Below are 25063 nucleotides of genomic sequence, written 5' to 3'. Positions count from 1 at the left end.
CCCTGAAGGCAATTCAGAGGTTGTCAGAGCTGCCAATCCCACAGCAGGCCCAGGGGCAAGGATGCCCACCACTCCTCAGTTTGGCAGGGCCTTCTCAGCCACAGAGGTGGGGGTCACCCATCTGACCTAAAGGGACACTCAACCCAGTGGGTCTGGAGGGTAGAACATCAAACCACACAGGATTATTCATCAACATTAAGATTTAATACATTCTCCCTTGGTAGGTTTTAGACTTGGTGGGACCCATCACATTTCTCCATTTTGGAATGGGAGTATGTATCCTATGTCTGTCTACCATTTTATTTTGGAAGTATATAACTTATCTAGTTTCACAAGCTCACAAGAAGAGAGAGATTTTGCTGTAGGATGAATGATACCTAGATTCATGCCTGATCTATATCTGACTTAGATGACATTTACATGAAACTTTGGACTTTAAATCTGATGCTGGGTAAGTCAAGGCTTTGGAGGCTGTTAACAAGAAATAATGTATCTCTGGGGCACCTGGGTGGCTCAGTCGGTTCAGTGCCCAACTCTTGGTTTCAGCTCAGGTCATGATCCCAATCAAGCCCCACACTGGGCTCCACACTGAGCATGAAGCCTGCTTAAGATTCTCTCCCGCCCCCGTCTCCCTCCCACCCCTTCAGATAAATTTTTAAAATAATTCATTTTCATGTGAGAAGGACATTGAATTGGGGGGGGGGGGGCCTCCAGGGGTGGAATGTTATAGCCTGAATTATATACTGAAATTTCATATACTGAAGCACTGACTCCAATATCAGTGTTTGTAAGGAAGTAACAAAGGTTAAGGGTGGGGCCCTGATCAAACAGGAATGGTACCTCATAAGAGGAAGAGATACTCCAGCTCTCTGTCTCTACCATGTGGGCAAACAGTGAAAAAAGCAGCCATCTACAAACGAGGAAAAGTCCTCACTAGGAACTAAACTGGCCAGCACCTTGATCTTGGACTTTACAGCCTACACAACTGTGAGAAAATAAGATTTCTGTTGCTTAAGCCACCTACTGTGTGGTATTCTTTTATGGCAGCCCTAGCAGACTAATGCGTGGGGTTTCTTTCCAGTGTAAACTTTCTGACGCTGAATAAGGTTTGCATTTTGACACATTTATCACATCCGCAGGGCTTCCCACCCGTGTGGATTCTGTCGTGAAGACAGTGAAAGCTCAGGCTGAAGCGCTCCCCACAGATGCTGCATTGTTACAGCTTTTTCCCCATGCTTCAAGTTCTGTGACACTGGCCAAATGGTGGAAACCCCTCCCACTTTATCACATCTGTTGGACTTCTCTCTGAAGTATTCTTTGTTGTTGGGCCAGATGTGAGCTACAGATAAAGTACCTCCACGCTCCATACACTCATAGGCTTCCCCCAGGAGTCTGTGAGAACAAGGCATGAGCTCTAACTAAAGGCTTCCTCACCCTTCCAGAATTTCCAGGGTTTCTCAGGGGGGTGCACTGATTCTGAAAGAGATTTAAGCTGGATTTGAATCCTTTCTTTTCCTACATTTGTCGCATCCATAGGGTTCCTCTCCAGTATGAAATTTCTAACACTGAAGATTCGAATTCTGACTGAAGCTTTTTAAACATTTGGTACACTTGTAAAATTTCTCTCCAGTGTGAATCCTCTGATCCTAAGTTTTGAACTTTGAATGAAGAACTTACTGTCACACACAAAAGGTTTCTCTCCAGAATAGATTTCCTCATGCTGCCTAAGCTCAAAATTGAGTAGGAAGCTTCTGCCACAGTGAGACACCGTGAGTTCTTCTTTCTGAAGTCTCACTCTGTAGGAAGGTCTGCATTTAGACTGACATTGTTTACACGCTCATCACCTCCCCGGGCTCTTGCTCACGTGGAATTTCTCTTGTGGAATATAGGTGCTTGCCAGGAACACAAGAGTCCCTTGGGGAGAGACTTGCAGAAATCTAACCTGAGCCAGTGTCACAAGCTGTCTCCACACCAGGTTCCTGAGGACCGTTCCTCAATGCCAAGAAGAAACCATCATCTGAGATTTCTTCTTTCACAAAACAAGATTGTGTGTCTCCGTCTTTATTGTACAGCTGCCTGTTTTGATTTAGGTTGTGTACATGAATCTTCTCCTACTTGAACATGAGTCCACTGAAGGCAGGGCCTGTGAAGTTTCTGTCCTGAAGTTCTCATTTGCATTAGGCAAAGGATGCCCTGCCTTCTGGCCAAAGTGTCTAAGACCTAAGAAATGCAGATCCAAAGGGGCTCAGCAGCCAAACTGGCAATCTAGCACTGTGGCCACACAGTTACCTCTGTCCATGTCTGAGAAAGCAAGCAGGTGTTGGCTCTAGTCACTTTCCAACTGCTAACCCCCCTTGTTCATCCTCGGTGCTGACCCTTATAACCTCACCATCAGTCACAGACCCTAAGCTTCAACATGAAGAAGCAGAAAGTCAGATGGAGGGAGAACATGGAAGCCCAATAAAGCAATAGGCTGTCCTCTCTTGATCCCTCTGGCGATATCCAGGATGCCAGGGTTGAGGCTAGCACAGAGATCCTATCCCAGGGGTGGTAGAGGGCACTGCCAGAGTGCTGCTGGGGCAGAGCCACCCAGATTGGCCTCCCACAGATTTAATGATCTATTTCTATCATTCTATTTGAAATATTCTCTTAATTTTGCAGTTTCTCCTTTGATGTAAGGATTAGTGAAGAATGTGTCATTCAGTTTCTAAATATTTGAGATTTACTTAGATATCTTACGGGTCTCTAATATAATTCAACTGGAGTTACAGAATATACACTGTATTCTTTAAATCCCTTCAAATTCACTAAGTCTGTCTTGCTGAGCATACCAAATGTACTTGAAAAAGTATATTCTGCAGTTGTAGGGTAGGGTGTTCTATAATTTTTGATCAAGATGATGAATTTGCTAGTTTTCTTTAAATCCTGTCTTTACTGACTTTTCACCTAGTTGTCCTATCAGTTGCTCAGAGGGGTTAAATCTCTTTTTAAAGGTATAATTGCCTTTTTCTCCCTTTAATTGTCAAGTATTTTAAAGCTTTGTTATTAGACACATACATATATAATTGTCATGTCTTCCTGAAGCTACTCTTTTATTATCATTCTGAAATGGTCTTCTTTCCCTTTGTCATGAAGTGGATTTTATTGATATTACTACATTTTCCTTTTCCACACTGAGCATAGTTAAAATAGAGACTTTGAAGTCTATCTGATTATTTCATCCACAGGATGAATTCTAGGCTGTGAATTATATCTCTAAAAAATTAAAATTTGAAAGATGGGTAAGATTCAGAATAATCAAGAAAAGAGTAGAGGGCTGAGAATATAAAATGAAGCATGTTCCTAGGAAAGTAAGGAACACAGATATCATGAGAAGAGGAAGAGAGGGAAAAAGCCCATGGTGTGGGTGAGAAGCACCTGGCAGGAGGAAAAGGTAGCTAGTGGTAGAATAGAAAGCAGAGGTGTTCCAGTATCCTGCAGATGGTTTTGAAAGCCAACAAAAAAAAAACACAGACACTCTTTTACAGAGTTGTAGCTCATAAAACTTAAAATACTCGTGTCATCTTACTTGGTCATTTGCGTTGAGAATAACTGACTGTAATCCTAAAATTCATTTCATGAACAAAATTACCCACAGAAACAGGTTCTCAGACATTAATAACAAGTTAAATTTGCAATGACTGAGAAATAGTGGGATGGGATGGTGAAAATCTGAATGTTTTTAACCTGTAACGAGTCATAGATTTGAATGTGAATGTAAGTGGTTTCTTCATCTTTAAACATCTGACACTGGGGTAGTCACTAGTTTTAATACAATTTTATCATTAAAATCTATCAAAAATGTCCACAGACCAAAGATATTAAGTTCCAGTGACAGGACATGTCTATCAACTGATGAATAAAAAACAAAATGTCATATATCCATACAATAGAATGTTATCTGACCATGAAGAGGAATGAAATATTACTGACTCGGGCTACGACATGGATGAACCCTGAAAATATGCTAAGTGAAAGAGAACAGATACAAAGACTACATATTATATGATTCCATTTATATGAAATAACCAGAATAATCAAATCTATAGAGATAGAAAATAGATTAGCACTTGCCAGAGGTCAGGGAAGGGGAGAAGAGTGACTCCTAATGGGTGTGCGATTTCTTTGGGGGTTATGAAAATATTATGGAATTAGATAGTAGTAAGGGTTGCACTACTGAACTATACACTTTAAAATGGCAAAATTTATCAGATGTGAATTATACCTCAGTAGAAAGAAACTTTTAAATGTTTAATTCCATTTGAAGAATGATGACTAATTTATAATTTCTTAAAAATATCATGTATAGAATACCTTGCTTTTATCATATAAATCCTAATTTATATGTAGCACAGTAGGGATTATGAGGAAAAGCACTGCCATACTGCATTGTATAGTGATGTGCTATCTTGTGGGAAGAGGTCTATTGTGCATTGTTTTATTAGAGATTTAATGGTCAGGAGGAATTTTCTCATTTAGGTTTTCACCACTGAAAGAATAAAAGTGCAGTTTGTCTTAAAAAAAAAAAAAAAAAGTTTAATTCCAATGATAGGTAAACCCCTAAATTAGATGGGAGTCTTATAAGAATGGAGGCTGTGGGGCACCTGGTGGCTTAGTCAGTTAAGCATGTGACTTTGGCTCAGGTCACGACCTCACAGTTTGTCAGCGCAAAGCCCACTTCAGATCCTCTGTCCCCTCTCTTTCCCATGCTCCATGTGCACACGTGTGCTCTGTCTCAAAAATAAACACACACACACAAAAAGAATGGAGGCTGTGCTACAGGTATCACTATTTGTTGACCAAAGACTCCTTCACACAGCAGACATTCAAAACAAATTTTAAGATTCAGTAAAATAGTGCTAATTTCATACTAGCTAAGAGCCTTTAGGGCCAGTCCCAATCTATGCCACAATCCTAAAGCATATTACAATTTCTCCTATTAAGCCAAACCCTTTAGACATGCATAAATATCGTGTGTGTATGTAGTCAACAATATATTCAATTAGAACATAGATCAGAATATTCTGTATAATTCAGATCAGCCACATACCTAAGTATCTGGAAATGTAATTTAACGAATCCTAAAATACGTAATTTCTATGCCTCAAATAACAAACTTAAACCCCTTTGTTCTTTCATTCTTTCAAAGTAAGTTAAAATTATGGTCCCTTTATGAAACAAGCCAGTGCCATGTCCCATTCTGGCCAAGAATGCTTCTCTATTAACACCATAAATGGTAAACTAAAATATAAAAAAGTTTTCTCTCTTACCTTAAGGAACACTCTGAACTGCATGCACTACATAAACATGTTCTCTTAAAGGTATACAAGATTTGACAAAGGAGAGACACACAGTTCTCAATGGTTCTGATGACGTCAGTCATTTTTAATTTGTACATTAACAGGCAAATGTCCACTATATGAGCCCAGTATTAAGATCAAGTTGAGATTTTCTGCAAAGAAATTCTACACTTGATATGACAGGCACTGAAAAACTGAATGACACTATTTTGTGTAATTGATATAATAAGCACAAAAGTGTCTTACCTGGTATCTATTTAGGTGGTTAGTAAATGTTAACTTTATCCAATTATGTCAAGTTCACATGCTGCCTAGTCTTAAGGATGAGAAAATCTGTCCGAAAGGACATATATTCACTCGGTTACAGTTAACAGTTGAACAACACAGGGGGATAGGGGTGCCAACCCACCATACAGTCAGAAACCTGCGTATAACTTTTGACTCCCCAAAAACTTAATAGCCTATGATTAACCAGAAGCCTTACTGGCAACATAAACAGTCAATGAACACCTATTTTATATGTTATGTACACTATATACTATATTCACACAATAAACTAAAGAAAGTATTAAGAAATTTGTTTAAAAAAAGAAATTCTTAAGGAAGAATAAATGTTTATAGCACTGTCGTGTATTTACTGAAAAAATTCCACATATAAGTGGACCCACATAGTTCAAGTCCATGTTGTTCAGGGATCAACTATACCGCTTATTTCCAAATCCTTGATTTCAACATGGCAAACTCCTTCAAAATCCAGCTTGCTCCAGGTTCAAGCCCCCACTCCTCAGCCTACCTTTGTAGATTCTGGCTGAATCTGGCTCAGAGCAGGGAAAGTGAGTGAGGCAGACTCTTCAGCCATGGGCGGGGGTGGAGACACTGTTTGGCTTCAGCTACTTGTCATCCACCAAAAGGGTGGACTCTGGACAGTGGTAAGCAATCTTTTCTCAAAGAGGTTGGCAATCCAGACCTTCAGATATAATCTTCCAATTTTTAGGTGTGGAAAACTCATTTAAATATAAAGCTTGGGGCTGGCCAAACTAAATGTATCCGTGAGTCCCAAGCAGACAGCAGGTCTGCACCCTCACCTCTACACAGAGAAAACTGATGACCAAAGGCCACTGGCTGCTCCAAGCTTTCCAAACAGTGAGGGACGGCCTGCCCAGTCACCCAGTCTCTGATGTGTACTAGACTTGCTGTCACACTCCCACTGGAAGACTTTCTCTCAGTTCTTCAACTTGCCAAGTCCATCAGAGGCAGCTCAGGCAACTCTGAAAAGAGCTTTCTCCTGAAAGCCTTCCTTCAATTTTTCAGGCCTTGGGAATCACTGGGCACATAAGCACGAATGTCCTATATTTGTATGTTAATTGTACTAATTATAGTCACACTTTACTGCTTGGTGAATGCCTGAGTCATGAATGGAGCAGAGTCTGAGAAAGGGCTCCAGGTTAAGATGGGCCACATCTCCAAAATCGGGGCTAAATATGACCTAACACCACCAGGGGAGCTCCAAGGACAAGGAAAGGCAAGGAGTCCATCCTGCAAGAGCTAGGAAGAAATTTCAGGACTCACCTCATCCCTGGTTGTCAGGGGCCCTGGGGCCATATTCCTGGTCAGCTGAGTGCTCTTTCTAGAGAAGAGTCAAGTTGCAGAGGTAGAGCTGGGGAAAGAGAAGAAAGTGAGGGGGCGCTTGGGAGGAGTACCCTTCTATTAGCCTCCCAGTTCAGGGGAGATAAGGCAGGTTGCAGAGGGCATCAGAACAGCCTATTCTTAACCAGTGTCCTGTTAAAAAGGCCCCCCAGAACTAGGCCAGCAGCAGGCTCAGCCCCAATCTCCAGTTGGGAATGGAAGCCTCCAGCCTCCTACAGCTAGGTGAGACTTTTATCACTGTGGGGTTTCTATTAAGCAGGAAAGGGCCTCAGAATACCCACAGGAGAGCACTCACGTTGAGAGCCAAAGTGACCTACCATGGGGAAAACAGAAACTCTCCATCCATATCTGCCCTAAAGCTAAAGGACAAGTCCTAGGAAATCCAAACAGAAAGAGTGTTACAAGTCTCCACAGAATTTGAGGGGAATGTGAAGCAGGGTGGACACCATTATCTGGTTGCCCCCCTCATTTCTATATCCAAGATTGAGTTCCCAAGATTTGAAATGAGACTTGAAATTTAAGAGGCAGTCAGCAAATGGCCCAGGTCTTCAGCACGACAATGTCATGAAGAAATAGGAGAGGGAAACCTTTCCTTAGGCAAAGATATTTACAGGATAACCATTCTTCAGATGTCCTTATATGCTTTGACTAGGTCCTATTTTGCACAGATGAACTGGAAAGCATTTTGGGGATTACAAAGAACACTTCAAGAGGAAGTGGGTGTCAGATGGTGTTAATTATCATGAACATGGTTAGCTGTGATCATGATATTCTGCACATGGGGAAAATAAATTGTTATTAAGTGGTGCTGAAGTACTGAAGAGTGAATTAACATATGTTTAATCTTTTTAAAATGTGAAGCTTTCAACAAGTTAACAGCATAAAAAGAAAGAGAGCTCTTGTAGAAATAAAAAAAAGACTTTAGATACACAGCAACCAAATGCAACACATGGACACTGTTTTGGCAGTTTTGAGCAATCCAGGAAATATGAACACTGAATGTCAGAGAATAGTAAAGGAGTAACATTAATTTTGTCAGGTTCACAGGTTAAAAACAGGCTGTGCTGACAGCCTCTGCAAATAACTGTGGTCATGCTTAAAGAAAGGGTGGAAAAGCCACCAATCACAGTACTGCTTAGTGCTGAGAAAACAGATGCTGTCCCTGAAGAACAGGAACAAGGCAAGGATGTCCCCTCTCATCTCTCCTATGAACATCACATTGGAAGTCCTACCTAACCTAAGAAGACAAAAAAAAGAAATAACGGTACACAGATTGAAAAGGAAAAAACAATACTATCTTTGTCTGCAGATGACCTGATTGACTATATAGAAAATACCAAAAAGTCAAGAAATTTCTGGCACTAAGAAGTGATTATATTGAGGCTGCAGGATACAAAGTTAGTAATATGAAAAAATCAACTATTTGCCTATATACCAGCCACGAACAAATGGAATTTTAAATTAAAAACACCACAACACTTATATTAACACCCAGAAAAACGAAATACTTAGGTATAAATCTAAAACAAATTTGCATAAAATCTGTGTGAGAAAAATTATAAAACTTCTTAAAAAAATCAAAGAATATCTAAATAAATGGAGAGATATTAGTCAGTTAAGCATCTGACTCTTGATTTTGGCTCAGGTAATGATCTCATGGTAATGGGATCAAGCCCCAAGTCGGACTCTGTGCTGACAGCATGGAGCCTTCTTGGGATTCTCTCTCTCTCTCTCTCTCTCTCTCTCTCTCTCTCTCTCTGCCCCTTCCCCTCTTGTGCACACGCATGCTCTCTAATAAATGTGCACAGCAGGGTACAACAGAACCTATTCTTCATAAGGCCATGACTTTCAAGACCAGGAGTTGTATGTAGCTGACTTTCCTAACACAGAGAAAATGCACAGAGACTTAGACAAAATGAAGAGAGGAGTATGTCCCAAATGAAAGAACAGGACAAAATCACAGCAAGAGAGCTAAATGAAACAATGATAAGTAATATGCCTGATAGAGAATCTAAAGTAAGTTTTATAAAAATTCAAATACTCACTGGACTTGAGAAAAGATTGGAGAACTTCAGTGAGACCCTCGACAAAGAGATAGAAAACATAAAAGAACCAATCAGAGATGAACTTAACTGAAATTAAAAATACACTAGAGAGAATAAGCCCTAGACTAGAGGAAGCAGAAGAACGGATCAGTGACCTGGAGGACAAAAGTAATGGAAAGCAATCAAGCTGAACAGGAGAAAAAATAATAATAAATGAAAACAAAAAACTCAGCAACACCATCGAGAGTAATAATATATGCATTATAGGGATCCAAAAAGAAGAAAAGAGAGAAAAGGGAACAGAAAATTTATTTGAAAAAATAATGGCTAAAAATTTCCCATATTTGGGGAAAGGAACAGAATTCCAGATCCAAGAGACACAGAGAGTCCCCCACAAAATAAATTCAAGACACATAGTTATTAAAACGGCAGAAAATACTGATAACAAGAGAATTTTAAAAGCATCAAGAGAAAAAAGTTACCCACAACAAAACCCCATAAGGCTATCAGCTGATTTTTCAGAAGAAGCTTTGCAAGCCAGAGGAAGTGGCATGATATATTCAAAGTGCTAAAAGGAAAAAACCTGCAACTAAGAATCTGGCAAGGCTAGGGGCACCTGGGTGGCTAAGTTGGTTAAGCGTCTGACTTTGGCTCAGGTCACTATCTCGCAGTTTGTGGGTTCGAGCCCCGCATCGGGCTCTGTGCTGACAGCTCGGAGCCTGGAGCCTGCTTTGGATTCTCTGTCTCCTTCTCTCTCTGCCCCTCCCCCACTTGTGCTCTGTCTCTCTCTATCAAAAATAAATAAATGTAAAAAAAAAATTTTTTTTAAGAATCTGGCAAGGCTATCATTCAGAATGAAAGGATAAATAGCTTCCCAGACAAACAAAAGGTTAAAGAAATTCATGACCACTAAACCAACCCTGTAAGAAATGTTAAAGGAAACTTCATGAGTGGAAAGAAAAGGCCATAACTATGAGTGGAAAGAAAAGGACAGAACTAGGAGTAAGTAGGAAGCATAAAAGCAGTAAAATTAAGTACACCTATAAAAATCAGTCAAGGGATTCACAAAATAAAAGGATATAAAGTATGACACCATATAACTAAAACATGGGAGAGGAATAAAGAACGGGTTCAAACTCCTACAGCCATCAACTCATTATAAACTGCTGTATGCATAAGATGTCATCTATAAACCTAATGGTAATCACAAATCAAAAGCCAATAATAGATATGCAAAAAAAAAGGAAGTAATCCAAATATATCACTAAAAAAAGCCAGCAAACTGTGAGAAGAGACCAAGAGAAAAAAGGAACAGAAAAGAACTACAAAAAAAATCATAAAACAAGTAACAAAATGGTAGTAAGTACATAGCTAACAATAATCATCTTGAATGTAAATGGACTAAATGCTACAATCAGAAGACACAGGGTGGCAGAATGGATTAAAAAGAAACAAACAAACAAAAAAACCAAGTCCATCTATATGCTGCCCAAAAGAGCCAGACACACACAGATTAAAAGTTAAGGGATGGAAAGGCATTTATCATGCAAGTGGTAGTGATAAGAGAGCCAAGGCACAGTGTCAGAGAAAGTATGCCAAGCCTGTTTTTAACCTGTGAACCTGACACTGTGCCTTGGCTCTGACACTGGCCATAGCAACATTTTTCTGGATATGTCTCCTGAAGCAAGGAAAACAAAAGTAAAAATAAACCATTGGAATTACATCAAAATAAAAAGCTTCTGCACAGCAAAGGAAATAATCAAAAAAACTAAAAGACCTACTGTATGGGAATATATATACTGGCAAGGTACGTATGCAATAAAGGGGTTAGTATCCAAAATATATAAAGAATACAAAATATATAAAGAACTAATACAACTCAACACCAAAAAACAAAACAAAAACTAGTCCAATGACAAATGGGCAGAGACAAGAATAAACATTTCTCCAGAGAAGACAGATGGCCAACAGACACATGAAACGATCCTCAATATCACTCATCAGGGAAATGCAAATCAAAAGCCACCTTACACCTGTCAGAATGGCTAAAATAAAAAATACAGGAGGGGCGCCTGGGTGGCGCAGTTGGTTAAAGCGTCCGACTTCAGCCAGGTCACGATCTCGCGGTCCGTGAGTTCGAGCCCCGCGTCGGGCTCTGGGCTGATGGCTCGGAGCCTGGAGCCTGTTTCCGATTCTGTGTCTCCCTCTCTCTCTGCCCCTCCCCCGTTCACGCTCTGTCTCTCTCTGTCCCAAAAATAAATAAAAAAAAAAAAGTTGAAAAAAAAAATTAAAAAAAAAAAAATACAGGAAACAACAAGTGTTGGCAAGGATGTGGAGAGAAGAAAACTTTGTGCTTTATTGATGGGAATGCAAACAAGTGCAGCCACTGTGGGAACAGTATGGAGGTCCCTCAAAAAATTAAAAATAGAACTACCATATGATGAAGTCATTTCACTACTGGGTATTTACCCAAAGAATATGAAAACAGTAACACAAACAGATATATGTACCCCTATGTTTGCTGTAGCATTATTTACAAGAGCAAAGATATGGAAGCAACCTAATTGTCTATTGATGGATGGATAAAGAAGATGTGATACACACACGCGCGCACACGCACACATAGTGGAATTAATCAGCCATAAAAAAAAGAATGAAATCTTGTCATTTACAACAAGAATGGATCTAGAAGGTACAATGCTAAGTGAAACAAACCAGTCAGCAAAAGACAAATACCATATGGTTTCATTCATATGTGGAATTTAAGAAACAAAACAAAGGAAAAAAAGAGACCAAAAAAGACTTTTAACTATAGAGAACAAAGTGATAGTTACCAGAGAACAGGTAGGTGGGGGGATGGGTGAAACAGGTGAAAGGGATTAAGAATACACTTATCCCGATGAGTACTGAGTAATGTATACAATTGTTGAATCACTGTATTGTACACCTGGAACTAATACAACAGTGTATGTTAACTATACCGGAATTTTTAAGAGAGAAACCCCTCAAAATGGGTTTCTCACCTAAATGTGAGAACTGAAACCATAAAATTCCTAAAAGAAAACAGAGGCAGTAACTTCTTTGACATCAGCCATCACAGCATTTTCCTAAATATGTCTCCTCAGTCAAGAAAAACAAAAGCAAGAACAAACTATTCAGACTACATCAAAATAAAAAGGGTTTTCACAGTAAAGGAAACCATCAGCAAAACAAAAAGGCAACCTACTGAATGGGAGGAGATATTTGCAAACGATATATCCAATAAGTGTTTAATATCCAAAATACATAAAGAACTTCTACAGTACCACAAAAAATAATTTTCTCAATTGTCAAAGGACCTGAATGACATTTTTCCAAAGAAGACATACAGATAGCCAACCGACACATGAAAAGATGCTCAACATCACCTATCATCAGAGAAGTGCAAATCAAAACTACAATGAAATATCACCTCACACCATTCAGAAAGGCTAGTATTAAGAAGACAAATAACAAGTGTTGGTAAGGATATGATGAAAAAAGAACCCTTACATACACACTGTTGGTAGGAATGTAAATTGGTACAACCACTGTGTTCAACAGTATGGAGTTTCCTCAGAAATTTAAAAATAGAATACCATATGATCTAGTAATTTCACTATTATTTACCCAAAGAAAATGAAAATGCTAATCTGAAAAGATACATGCACCCCTATGTTTATTACAGCATTATCTAAAATAGCCCAGATACGGAAACAATGTGTGCCTATTGATAGATAAATGGATAAAGAACAAAAACACACGAACCAGTAAAAAACAGACTCACAGAGAACAAAATGGTGGTTGTCAGAGGGGAGGTGGTGGAGGTATAGGCAAAATAGATAAAGGGGATTAAGAAAAACTTCCAGTTATAAAATAAGTAAGTTATGGAGATGAGAAGGAGTATAACATTGTATGGTGACAGATGGTGACATCTGTTGTGGTAAGCACTGAATAATGTACAGAATTAAGTCAATATGTTGTACACCAACTGATATAATAATGTATGGTAATTATATTTCAATAAAATTTAATAAAATTTTTTTTTAATTCCTAACAGATGCATACTGAAGTATTCACTGGTAAAATGATATCTGGGATTTGCTGCAAAATACTTCAGCAGAGAAAACCAAAAAGGAAGAGAGGAAGAGCAGAATGTTGACAATTATTGAAGCCGATGCACAGATGCTCTTTGAAAATTCTCGCTATCTTTGTATTTGTAAAATTTTCATAATAAATTTTAAATTTAATAATCCCATTTCCCTCCACACCCTCAAAACTAAGAAAAGTAGAAGAAACTTTAAAGGTAGTGTCATTAATGTCACCAACAGAAGTTCATGTCATTAGGGGCTGAGACCAAGGATCAGGAGAAAATTTGGGGGTGTGGGGAGCCTGGTGGCTCAGTTGGTTAAGTGTCCAACTTTGGTTCAGGTCATGATCTCATGGTTTGTGGGTTCAAGCTCCACATCTGCCTCTGTGCTGACAGCTCAGAGTCTGGAGCCTGTTTCAGATTCTCTCTCTCTCTCTCTCTCTCTCTCTCTCTCTCTGCCCCTCCCCTGCTCGTGCTCTCTCTCAAAAATAAACATTAAAAAATTTTATGAAAATGAATTTAATTAGCATTAGATGTATGAGACAGTCTAAAAATAGAGCACCTCTCTTTTTAAATTTTCATTAACTTTGAAAGTTAAAGAACAGCTAGCTCCGTGGTAAAAGTTATTTAATCCTCTACTGTACCATTTACCTTTCTACAAAATGAATATTCTACCACATAATGTGCAAGATGCTGAGGAAATAAAAATATGGCCAACACAAGACTACTGTTCTCAAAACAGCACCTCTCACCATCTTTGTTTTGGCAACACCACAAGGCCCTGAGAATACAGCAGAGTGAACGTATGGAGATGCTGAAAAGCTCCTGAATGAAGGCAGAGGATGTGCCCAGGGAGGACACCCTGTGCAGGAATGTGTCCTTTCAAGAACAAGCCTGGCTTCCTGGGAATCCACCTGCAGCTCTGACCCCACAGGGCATACTACACACACACTAAAGCCGACACCACAAGTACAGGAGGAGGTGGTGCCCATCCACAACAGGCTACCGGGCCCCTAGGAGTCCTCCCCTCCCTAACAGGCAGTTAGTTTCCTCTGGATTGAGGGGGAGTAGGGAGGGGAGACTGCTTCAGGGCCCACCTGGGCACACCAGAAGTAGTTCCCCCCTTAGGAGTCTCTCCTGGCCCAGAGAGCAGGCTGGAAACCTCCAAGTATGCAACTGGGTTCCACTCCACTGAAGTACTGGAAGCAGGCAGAGAAGGTCAGGACAACCCCAGGAACAGTCAGGGTGTGGGTTTTGGAGCAAACCTGCTCTGAACGCATGCTGACGCCCAGGAGGTTAATCCTCTATGTGCCGGGGAAGGCTTAGTAAAAACACACGTGAATGTTTTCGAGCACTTAGCATGGGTCAGACACAGGTTTTAACTCTTTCCACACTCCACTCCAGGAGGTTCGGTACCTTGCCCAGGATGAGGCAGTGAGAAAGGGGCAGGTCTGGATTTGAACTCTCCCTACAAGGAAGGGGGGTCGGGGGCTCCGACAGCAAGCCTGGCATAGGCCCGTGGGCAGACACAGTGCCCAAAGAGATGTACACTTGGGGGTTGCAGGCTGGGGGAGAAAAGCTAGGGTTCTCGTTGATAACTGGTGGATCAGACTGATGAACCCATAGAACTTCACGGCTACTCCTGGGTACGCTCGAGTTTCATTTTCACAAAGGAAAGTTTAAGGCCGGAGTTCTCACCATTCATTCCCTCTCCCACCTCCGGTGACTAGGGGATGTAGGGAAAGTGCTCTGCCCGGTAGGGTCCACTCCAATGGCACCACCCCATGCTCCTGGAAGGGCCCCAGGAGGGGGCTGACACAAGCGGAAAGCGCCGAAGGGGACCCAAGGGCTCCCCACGCAACCCGGGGATGTCTGACCCCGCCGGGCCCTTCCAACGCCCCGAGGAGCCCACGGTCCCGAGGCAGCTGACCCGAGTCTCCGCCCCGGCTGCCCCCACCATCGAGGCGAGGTTGGGTATCTGCCCCAGGCCAATCTTCCTCCAAAACCTGGGGGCAGGTGGCCAAGCGGCACCCGCATCACCAGAGCCGGCTTCGCCGAGCAGCGCCGCCCCACCGCCCGTGTGCCCCAAGTCGCCCAGGCCAGCCCGGCTCCTCCAGGACGGGACGCTGGGCCCCCAGCCCCGCCTGACGGCGCTTCCCCCAGACTCCCGCCCACAGCCCCTCCCAGGTGGGCCGCCCCAACCCCGCCGGGAAACCCAAACCTCCAGCAACCCGCGGCGACAGCGAACCGACCCCGTCCGCTCCCGCCCGACTCTCCCCACCGAAGTGCCCCGGAACGGCGGCAGCGGCGGAATCACTCACCACAAGCGCGCAAGGACGGTCACCAGCCACCAGCGACGCCGGCGGGCGCAGGACAGCACTACCCACAGTGCCCCGGGGTGCGCTACCCACAGTGCCCCGGGACGCGGGACTGCGCTACCCACAGTGCCCTGGGAGAGGGTCTTCAATACCCACAATGCCTCAGACCACAGCGCGCTGCGCCGCCCCCTCCCGGACAGGGCGGGGTCTAGGGCGACCTCATCTGGTACTTGCCCCTGAGCTCCATGGGATGCCTCAACTGAAGGGATTGGGTTACAGTCCGTTCGTTGGGCTCTTGAAGAGATTGTGAAAAGTCAGGTGAGCAAAATCAAACTGACTTTCAGGTGCAAGAGAAGGGTGGTTTAGGTGAGCAGAAGGTCGTCTTAATTTATAGAGCCTTGTAATTTTCGTTTAATAATAATAATAAAGTCAGTTACCTGGATGTGTGCTTGTCCTCCATCCTGAAGATTCACCCCTGTGAATCTTAATTTGAATAACAGTATGAAATAAACGAACTTCTTAAAAAATGCCAAAGGTACTGGCATTTTTCTTTGTTAAAGAAGGTCATGAAGTTTTTAAAAAAAAAAAAAACATGGGGGTGCATGGGTGGCTCAGTTGGTTGAGCTTCCAGCTCTTGGCCTCGGCTCAAGTCATGATCCCAGGATCATGAGACTGAGGCCCCCCACCCACCCTGTGTCCGGCTCAACTAGCCCTGAGGAATGAGGATGGTATTCACCATGAAAATGTTGTAAAACTGGCCAAACAGCACAGATTTGTCAAACCACCTGACTGGTAAAAGGAGTTCACAGGTGAATTCTCCCAAACATTTAAAGAAGAGTTAATACCTATTCACCATAATCAAGTGGGATTTTTTTCAGGAATGCAAGGAATAGTCACAAATATTTACTATTCACAAATCAATGTGATTTGCCACATCAAGAGAAAGGATTAAAATCATATGATCATCTCTATATATGCAGAAATAGCACTTGACAAAGTACAACATCCATTCATGATAAAAATTCTCAACAAAGTGGGTTTAGAGGGAAGATACCGCAACTTAATAAAGGCCACATATGAAAAACCTGCAGCTAGCATCATATACAACGGTAAAAAGCTGAGAGCTCTTCCTCTAAGGTCAGGAACGAGACAAGGATGGCCACTCTTGCCACTTGTATTCAACATAGTAACAAAAGTCCTGGACACAGCAATCAGACAAGAAAAATAATAGGCGTTCATATTGGCAAAGAAGAAGTTAAACTGTCACTATTTGCAGATGACATAATAGTATACATAGAAAATCCTAAAAGACTCCACCAAAAAAACTAGAATAAGTCAGTAAAGTTGCAGGATACAAAATTAATTCCCAGAAATTGGTAGCATTTCTATTCCCTAATAATGAAGTAGCAGAAAGAGAAATAAAGAAAACAGTCCCATTTACAATTGTACCAAAAAAGAATAAAATACCTAGGAATAAACTTAAAGAGGTGAAAGACCTGTACTCTGAAAACTATAAAACATTGATGAAAGAAATTGAAGATGACACAAATGAAAAGATATTCCATGCTCATGAATTGGAAGAATGAATTTTAAGAATGAATTGGAGGAATAAACATTGTTAAAATGTCCATAATACTCAAAGCAATCTACAGATTTAATGCAATCCCTATCAAAATACCAATAGCATTTGTCACAAAACTAGAAGAAATAATACCAAAATTTGTGTGGATCCACAAAAGACCCAGAATAGCCAAAGCAATCTTGAGAAAGAAAAACAAAGCTAGAGGTATCACAATTCCAGATTTCAAAATATACTACAAAGCTGTAGTAATCAAATCGGTATGGTACTGGCACAAAACCAGACACATTGATCAATGGATCATAATAAAGCACCCAGAAATAAGCCCACTATTATACAGTCAATTAATCTACAACAAAGGAGGCAAGAGTATACAGTGGGGGAAAAGATATTCTCTTTAATAAATAATACTGAGGGGCAACTGCGTGGCTCAGTTGGTTGGGCACCCAACTTCAGCTCAGGTAATGGTCTCGCAGTTCGTGGGTTTGGGCCCCGCGTCTAGCTCTGTGCTAACAGCTGTTAGCCTGGAGCCTGCTTCCGATTCTGTGTCTCCCTCTCTCTCTGCTCCTCCCCCTCTCTTTCTCTCTCCCTCTCTCTCTCTTTCTCAAAAATAAACATTAAATTTTTTTTAATTTTAAAAAATAAATAATACTGAGAAAACTGGACAGCCACATGTAAAAGAATGAAACTGGACCACCATGCAAAAAAATAAACTCAAAATGAATTAAAGGCATAAATGTGAGACCTGAAACCACTAAAAATCCTGAAAAAAACAGAGGCAGCAATTTCTCTAACATAGGGGACATTTTTCTAGTTATGCATTCCAAGAGAAGGAAAACAAAAACCAAAATTATTGGGACTATACCAAAATAAAAAGGGTTTGCATAGCAAAGTAAACCACCAACAAAACAAAAAGGCAACCTATTGAATTAGAGAAGGTATTTGCAAATGATACATCTAATAACGGGTTAATATCCAAAATACAGAGAGCTTATATAACCAAACACCAAAAAAAAAAAAAATCCAATTTAATAAATGAGCAGAAATTCTGAATAGACATTTTTCCAAAGAAGACATATGTATGGCCAAGAGACACATGAAAAGATGCTCAACATCACTGATCATTAGTAAAATGCCAATCAACACCACAATGAGATATCACCTCACATCTGTCAGAATGTCTAAAATCAAAGAGATAAGAAATAAGTGTTGACAAGAATATGGAGAAAAAGGAAACTTCATACACTGTTGATGGGAATGTAAACTTTTATAGCCACTGTGGAAAACAGTATAGAGGTTCTGCAAAAGTTAAAAATAGAAATGCTATAAGATCCGATAATTCTACTACTGAGTACCCAACAAAAACTAAAATACTAACGTGAAAAGATACATGCACTCCTATGTTTATGGCAGCATTTATCTATAAGAGCCAAGTTATGGAAGCAACCTAAGTGTCCATCAATAGACAAATTGATGAGGAAGATGTGGTATGTATACACACACACACACACACACACACACACACACACACACTGGAATATTATACAACCATTAAAAAAGATGAAATCACGCCATTCATAAAAACATGGATGAACCTAAAGAGTATCATGCTAAGTGAAATAAGTCAGACTGAGAAAGACAAATAACATGATTTCACTGTGTGGAATCTTAAAAAAAATGAATAAACAAATAAGCAGAATCAGAACTTTAAATACAGAGAAGAAATTGATGGTTGCCAGAGAAGAGGAGAGTGAGGGCATAGGAAGAATGGGTGAAGGGGAGTGGGACATACAGGCTACCGGTTAGGGAATGAATAAATCATGGGAATAAAAGGTGCAGCGTAAGGAATACAGTCAATAATATGATAGTGATGTATGGTGACAGATAGGAGCCACACTTACGGGGAATATAGCATAATGTATAAACTTTTCAAATCACTATGCTGTACACCTGAAACTATTATAATAGAGTGTGTCGATTACACTGAAATAAATAAAATAAATTACTTTCGGTTAAATCAGTGCACATGAGGAAGGACCATAGTCGTGTGTGTGTGTGTGTGTGTGTGTGTGTGTGTGTGTGTGTGAGAGAGAGAGAGAGAGAGACAGAGACAGAGACAGACAGAGAGTGTGTGCACATGAGCAGGGGAGGGACAATGGGAGAGGGAGACAGAGAATCTTAAACAGGCTCCACACTCAGCATGGAGCCCACCACAGGGCTTGATCTCACAACGCTGGGATCATGACCTGAGCCAAAATCAAGAGTTCACACTCAACCAACTGAGCCACCCAGGCACCCCTGACCATAGTCTTTTTAAACATAAAACTAGCTGGAGTACCAGTGTGTGTTGGGGGGAGTATTCTCAAAGTATTTTGATGATGGGGATCCCATTTCTTAGAGATTTTTCTCTACAGCAAAGAGAAAAATCCTGAAAAAAACACAATTTCAGCAGGAATAGTCTGGGTCCAGAAGGAATCAGACCAAAGCTAGCATGGTTCCAGTAGGAACAGGCAATTCCAAAAAGAAGTTGGATTGAAGGCTAAATAAGTACTCTCAGAAAAAATAAAGCCTTAAAACAGATCCTGAATAAAGCCTAGAGAGATGGAACACAAAGAGAGAAGAGCTCAAAATCCAGGAGAAAATCTACCCTCAAACTAAAGAGCCAGCAGGACCCAATGAGCCTGGTTTGCTCTGAGGAGACCAGCACCCATTTGCTTCCTCGTCTTGGAGTGGTTTAGGGTCTTTGCTGGATCTCACTTCTGATTAGCAAGTAATGTTAACCTTAGGAATAAGACAGCCAGTTATTTAACCAGCGAAAGCTGGGTTTATTTGGGAACAGCATAGGATTGCAATCTGAGACAAGCAAGCTCCAGCAAATGGTAGGCGAGCCCAGAAATTAAAAGAATGAAAAGTTCTTTTATAGAGGAAAGGGGGATTTGGGAGGAGATGTTGTAAACTACAAGTCCATTGGTGTAAACATGGAGCTGAAAGTGCAGTGGCTTCTCATTGGCTGAACTGTGACAGTCTCTCATTGGCTGGGGAGTCGCTAGGGAGGAAGAAACCTTACTTTCTCCTGCTGGGTTAGTAAATTAGTAGCTACAGTAGTGTCTACTTGCAAAGTGCACCTCTTCCTGTTGGGTCTGCAGTTGACCATGAGTGGTAATTCGGGAGGGTGTGACAGTTCTCCCTGCTGTCCTCCTGACTCAATGCTAAACCAGATTTCCTTTTATTAATTTTTACAAAGTAAATGTGAAAACACTTAAATCTATAGTAATTAAAACTAAAATTATTTGACTAATACAAAAAAATCACTGATTTGATGTAATAGAACAGAGAGCTCAGAAACATCAAGGTCTTTATAAAGAGACACACCTCTTTTTCTAGGAATTTAACAAGTGTTTTCAAGTTACTTCCTATTAGCTTCTGCTCAAAATGAAGTAACAGGAACCAGATTTAACCTCCTGCCTAAAATAACTTTTAAAGGACAAAATATACCGGAAAGTAGGTTTGAAGACATTGGATATAAGACAATGAAGAGCAGAGAACCTTGGGAGGTCAGTAATAAACCAGGTGAGCCCTTGAACTTTCTGGATGGAGAGAAAGTTCAGGTCACAGTCCAGAGAAGGGAAACCCAAGTGGGGATGCTCCTCAAGTGTCAGCTGAGTGCTGACCAACACATGTGTGTGCAACCCCGAGCAAGGAACCACTGGATGGGATTAGAAAGAAATACTGTGAGCTCACATAGGCCAGAAACCGCCCCTGTTCCCACCAGATAGAATGAAAAATCTTCATAATTCACATGGCCTGGAATAAAGTACTCAAAAGGTTTTGTCTCAATAGTGGGGCAAAATTAGACCTGAATGCTTGATAGATAATTCTTATATTAAATTTGGGGGAGAAAACATATGTCTTAGGAATCTTAGAAGTCACTTTCATTTTTACATGAATTATGTATTCAGAATCACACATATTCTTATATAAATAAAATTTTAAAGAAGACTGAATTCATGGTCTCCATAAAGTGAGCTGTACACTTAATATGATCCAATCAAATAGCATTTGCATACTTTTCAACACCACAAAGCAATTATCTGGATGACTATATTTTCAATACAATGGTGACAAACAATAGAGCTTAATTTTCTGTATCATTAGCATTTTAATACAAAACTATAATAATCAGTGTGATGATGGTCTGAGTCAGCTGAATGGAACTAAAGGGAACTAGGAAGGAGATGGAGAAAGAGAGAGGAAAAGTGAGACAGTTTCAATTCAGTTTGAAGTGGTTGAGAAAATAGTTATTTGCGGGAAGTTAAGTTGGTTCACAAAAGAAATGTAAAAAGAGAAATCAGAGACATAACATGATGAAATATAAATGATTTTGCAAACCACTCTGTTCCATCTGGTGGTACGGAAGGGCTTTGCATGAATTATAACAAAGCAGAGACACGAAGAGAAAGCCTCAAGACAGCAGCACCAGGACAAATGTGCTCATGCTCGTACACAGAGATCTCTCTCATCTTACTGGACTGAAGTTCAGTGGAAGTGACTGAGTTTGCTATGGAGAAAGAGAAGGTACATTTCTGGAACTTCGTTACTGGTGGCTTAAGTTTTGAAACCACAGAAGAAAGTTTGAGGAACCACTACAAACCATGGGGAAATTTTACAGACTGTGAGGTAACAAGGAATCCTGCAAGCAAGAGCTCAAGAGTATTGGGTTTTGTAAGTTCTTCATACATGGCAGAGATTGGTGCTATCATGGCTGCAAGATCTCATTCAAAGGATGGGACAGCGGTTAAGTCCAAATGTGCTGTAGCAAGAGAAATCCAGAAAACCTGGAGCTCATGTAACTATGAAGAAGCTGCTTGTGATGGAATTAAAGACAATACTAAAGAATATCAACCTAGAGATTATGCAAGGAATATAGAAAGCTTTATACCATTTGAGATCATTACTGATAGGCAGACTGGAAAGAAAAGAGGCATTGGTTTTATTACTTTTGATGACCATGATCCTGTGGATAAAATTGTACTGCAGAAATACCATACCATCAGTGGGCTTTGTGCAGACAAGAAACACAGGAGGTAAAAAGTTCTAGGAATGGCAGAGAAAGGTATTTTGCTTTGAAGGGTTAATGCAGGGGCAATGGATCAGGAGGCAAGTTTAGAGGAGGTTCTTGCGGATAAGGAAGAAGACATGGCTTTAGGGATAGCTATAATGGGTATAGAAGAGGATTTCGGTGGCAGTTTTGGAGGCAGTACTGGTTATGCGGGACAAAAATGAAGATATAGTGATGGAGGACCTGGATGTGGGAACTGGGGTGGGGGCTACATAGGTGGTTTTGACAACTATGTAGAAGAAATTATGGAAGTGGAAAATACAGTGACTTTGGATATTACAACTAGCAACCTTATGACTATGGTCTAGTGAAGAATGGACATTTTGGTGGCAGCAGGAACACAGGGAGAGCATATTGTGAAGGCAACTATGGTATAGGAAGGAGTGGAAGAAGTGAAGGTTGTGCAGGAAGAACCCAGTACTGACTTTCTTCCTATTTTCCATGGGCTTCACTGTAGCCACTGAGCCGAGAAGTAATAAAACAGCTTTGAGCTTTCAAAATAACAATATTTAGAAAACTTATATCACAGACATGCATAAATATGGAATGATATGGTCATACTTCCCCCTAACATGTAATTATCCTGCATACAAATGAAGACACTAACCCTTTTTCCAAAAGACAATGCAAAGACCTTAAATGATGTTTACTGTTCTCCTTTGATATCACATAACTTAAATACTATAATGTAAAATTAACAATATTTAAAGACTATAATATAAAGTCAATGCAGCTTACATTACATGATAAGGGGATAAGAGAACAACAAAAACAAAGATACTGTATTATGTACACACACACACACACACACACACACACACAACCACAACCACAAACATGTTCATAACAAAATAAGGAAGAAACATTCATGCCAATTACAGTTCTCATTTCTGTAACTGAGCACATGGTTGCAGCTGATATTGATAACTACCTTTATCACTGCCCATTCCATATTCTCTTAGCCCTCAGCTAATATCTCAGCTGCTCATGGTTATTTACCTGGTGGGGTGACCCAAACCTTCATTCCTGAAGTTTTTGGACCAGTAGCCAACCTGCCTAGATTGCATTGTTGTACTTTTCCATTGACTTTAACCACAGATAATGGCAATACTAAGATACCCTAAGGAATCTCCTCTGTTCCATATATACTCTTCCTTACCTCTATTGTGGAGTTGTTTAGCTTCTCTGGGTAGTCCAAATCAATCAGCCCAGCCAGCATAGCAACTCCTTTCTCTCCCTGTTGATTCAGAGGCATGAGGAGTCCAAAATGGCCAGATGGCAGTCTTAATTCCCAGTTTGATAAGATCATTGTTGTATCTCCTGGTGGAAGTATTCCTGCCTTTGGAACTAAGACTTCTAGGCCAGCAGAGTATAAGACTGTGGGTATAGGAGGCAAAAATATTGTTAGCAGGTTATCAGGGGTAGTTGTGAGTGACGCCACTCCCAATTCCATCCCTAGATTCCTGGACCTGTGAATCCTGGCTACGGGAGTAACAGCACCATATATTGAGTGGTGATTCAGAGTATATTTAGCCTTCTAAAGAATCTTGTCTCATTCCTACAATGTATTGACACCTGACCGGAAATGTGGTGTGAATCACCACCCCTGCATCTTCCCAGTCCTTGATGGTAGCACTAATCTCAGAAATCCCTCCAGGAATTCAGTTCTACTTTTACTTTACTATTTTTCTAAGTAGAGACAGTTCTAGTGGCTTCCACTTGGCCTTTCCCACCATGGTAGCTCTTAATCCACAGGTCAGGGAATCCATGTGAGAATTCCTCAGTTACTGAGTCTATTTTAATGATGCATTCTAGAACTGGAGAAATAACCACAGGATGGTTTGGGGACCCACTTGGCCCAGTGTGAGAGGAATATGAGCCAAAACTCCATTTATCATGTAACATGCAAAATCCCTGATTTTAACTGGTGGACACCAGTGACATTTGAGTCTCCTGGAATTGGTGTCAGTTCAGAGCCCCAAAAAGTCTATTATTATTATTCCCTTTTCCCCAGTACAGAGTTAGCCTGGTAGAGGCTATAGGTTCCTTTGGGAAAAGCTGGGAAAACAACTAAAATAAATTTTAGCAGTATACCAGTATACCAGTGTCCTTCCTCAAGGGAACCCATTCTTCATTCAACAATTTCTGGATCTAACTCAAGTCTGGTAATCTACTCAGGGGCTGTGACTCCCTATCTTTATTATTCAGGTACAACTTTTGTTCTCTTGACCTAGAACTTTTCTCCTTATACAGACCAAGTAAAAATGTAGTAGGCTTCCAATCTACTTCACTTCTAAGGACACCACAATCAACTAGCCAAAGTCATAGGTCTGGAAGCAGAGAAGGGTGGTAGGGGTGGATTCTGAAGGGGTGGAATCAGCATTGTCTTGCAAGGCAACTGCCTCAAGGGAGGCCATCAACAGTTTCCTGAGACAACACGGTTAGTCTCCTCAGACTGGGTGAAGAGGTTGCTACTACTGGCAAACAAGGCTTATCAGAATTTAGGTGCTCGATGTCCCCAGATTCATCCAGGTCTTTCCACACATCCCCGTGCCAACTTTCAGAATCTCATTTCTTCCTAATCAAGAGACATCCTGCAAAGCTGGGAATTCAAAATGCGCTGTAAGTCATCCACTTGCAAAATGCAATTCTGGGTTTGGTTTTCAGCAATCTTAATCCTGTGGCGATAGGAGATAAGAGCCTTGGGGCGCCTGGGTGGCGCAGTCGGTTAAGCGTCCGACTTCAGCCAGGTCACGATCTCGCGGTCCGTGAGTTCGAGCCCCGCGTCAGGCTCTGGGCTGATGGCTCGGAGCCTGGAGCCTGTTTCCGATTCTGTGTCTCCCTCTCTCTCTGCCCCTCCCCCGTTCATGCTCTGTCTCTCTCTGTCCCCAAAATAAATAAAAAACGT

The 25063-nt window shown here is 41.0% G+C and overlaps 1 protein-coding gene across 6 annotated transcripts in view; it reads right to left on the bottom strand.

Annotated features, from left to right (window-relative positions):
- The window catches only part of ZNF169 (zinc finger protein 169), a 55751-nt gene extending 32030 nt beyond the window's left edge, over positions 1-23721 (bottom strand). For 2 of the 6 annotated variants that reach the window (XM_049638517.1, XM_049638821.1), the window contains exons 1-2: positions 15461-15567; positions 6909-6996 (exon numbers count right to left, since the gene is read on the bottom strand). In XM_049638517.1, coding sequence (XP_049494474.1) covers positions 6909-6941 — 33 coding nt within the window. In that variant the 5' untranslated portion in view covers positions 6942-6996; positions 15461-15567. The other 4 variants (XM_049638678.1, XM_049638753.1, XM_049638602.1 and 1 more) reach the window with 4 other exon arrangements.
- Positions 23722-25063: the final 1342 nt, after the last annotated feature.

The sequence above is a fragment of the Panthera uncia genome, chromosome D4 (genome assembly GCF_023721935.1).
Source record: "Panthera uncia isolate 11264 chromosome D4, Puncia_PCG_1.0, whole genome shotgun sequence".
Classification (NCBI taxonomy): domain Eukaryota; kingdom Metazoa; phylum Chordata; class Mammalia; order Carnivora; family Felidae; genus Panthera; species Panthera uncia.
Note: the sequence above shows the minus strand (reverse complement) of the source record. Positions and strands in the feature narration are given on the sequence as shown.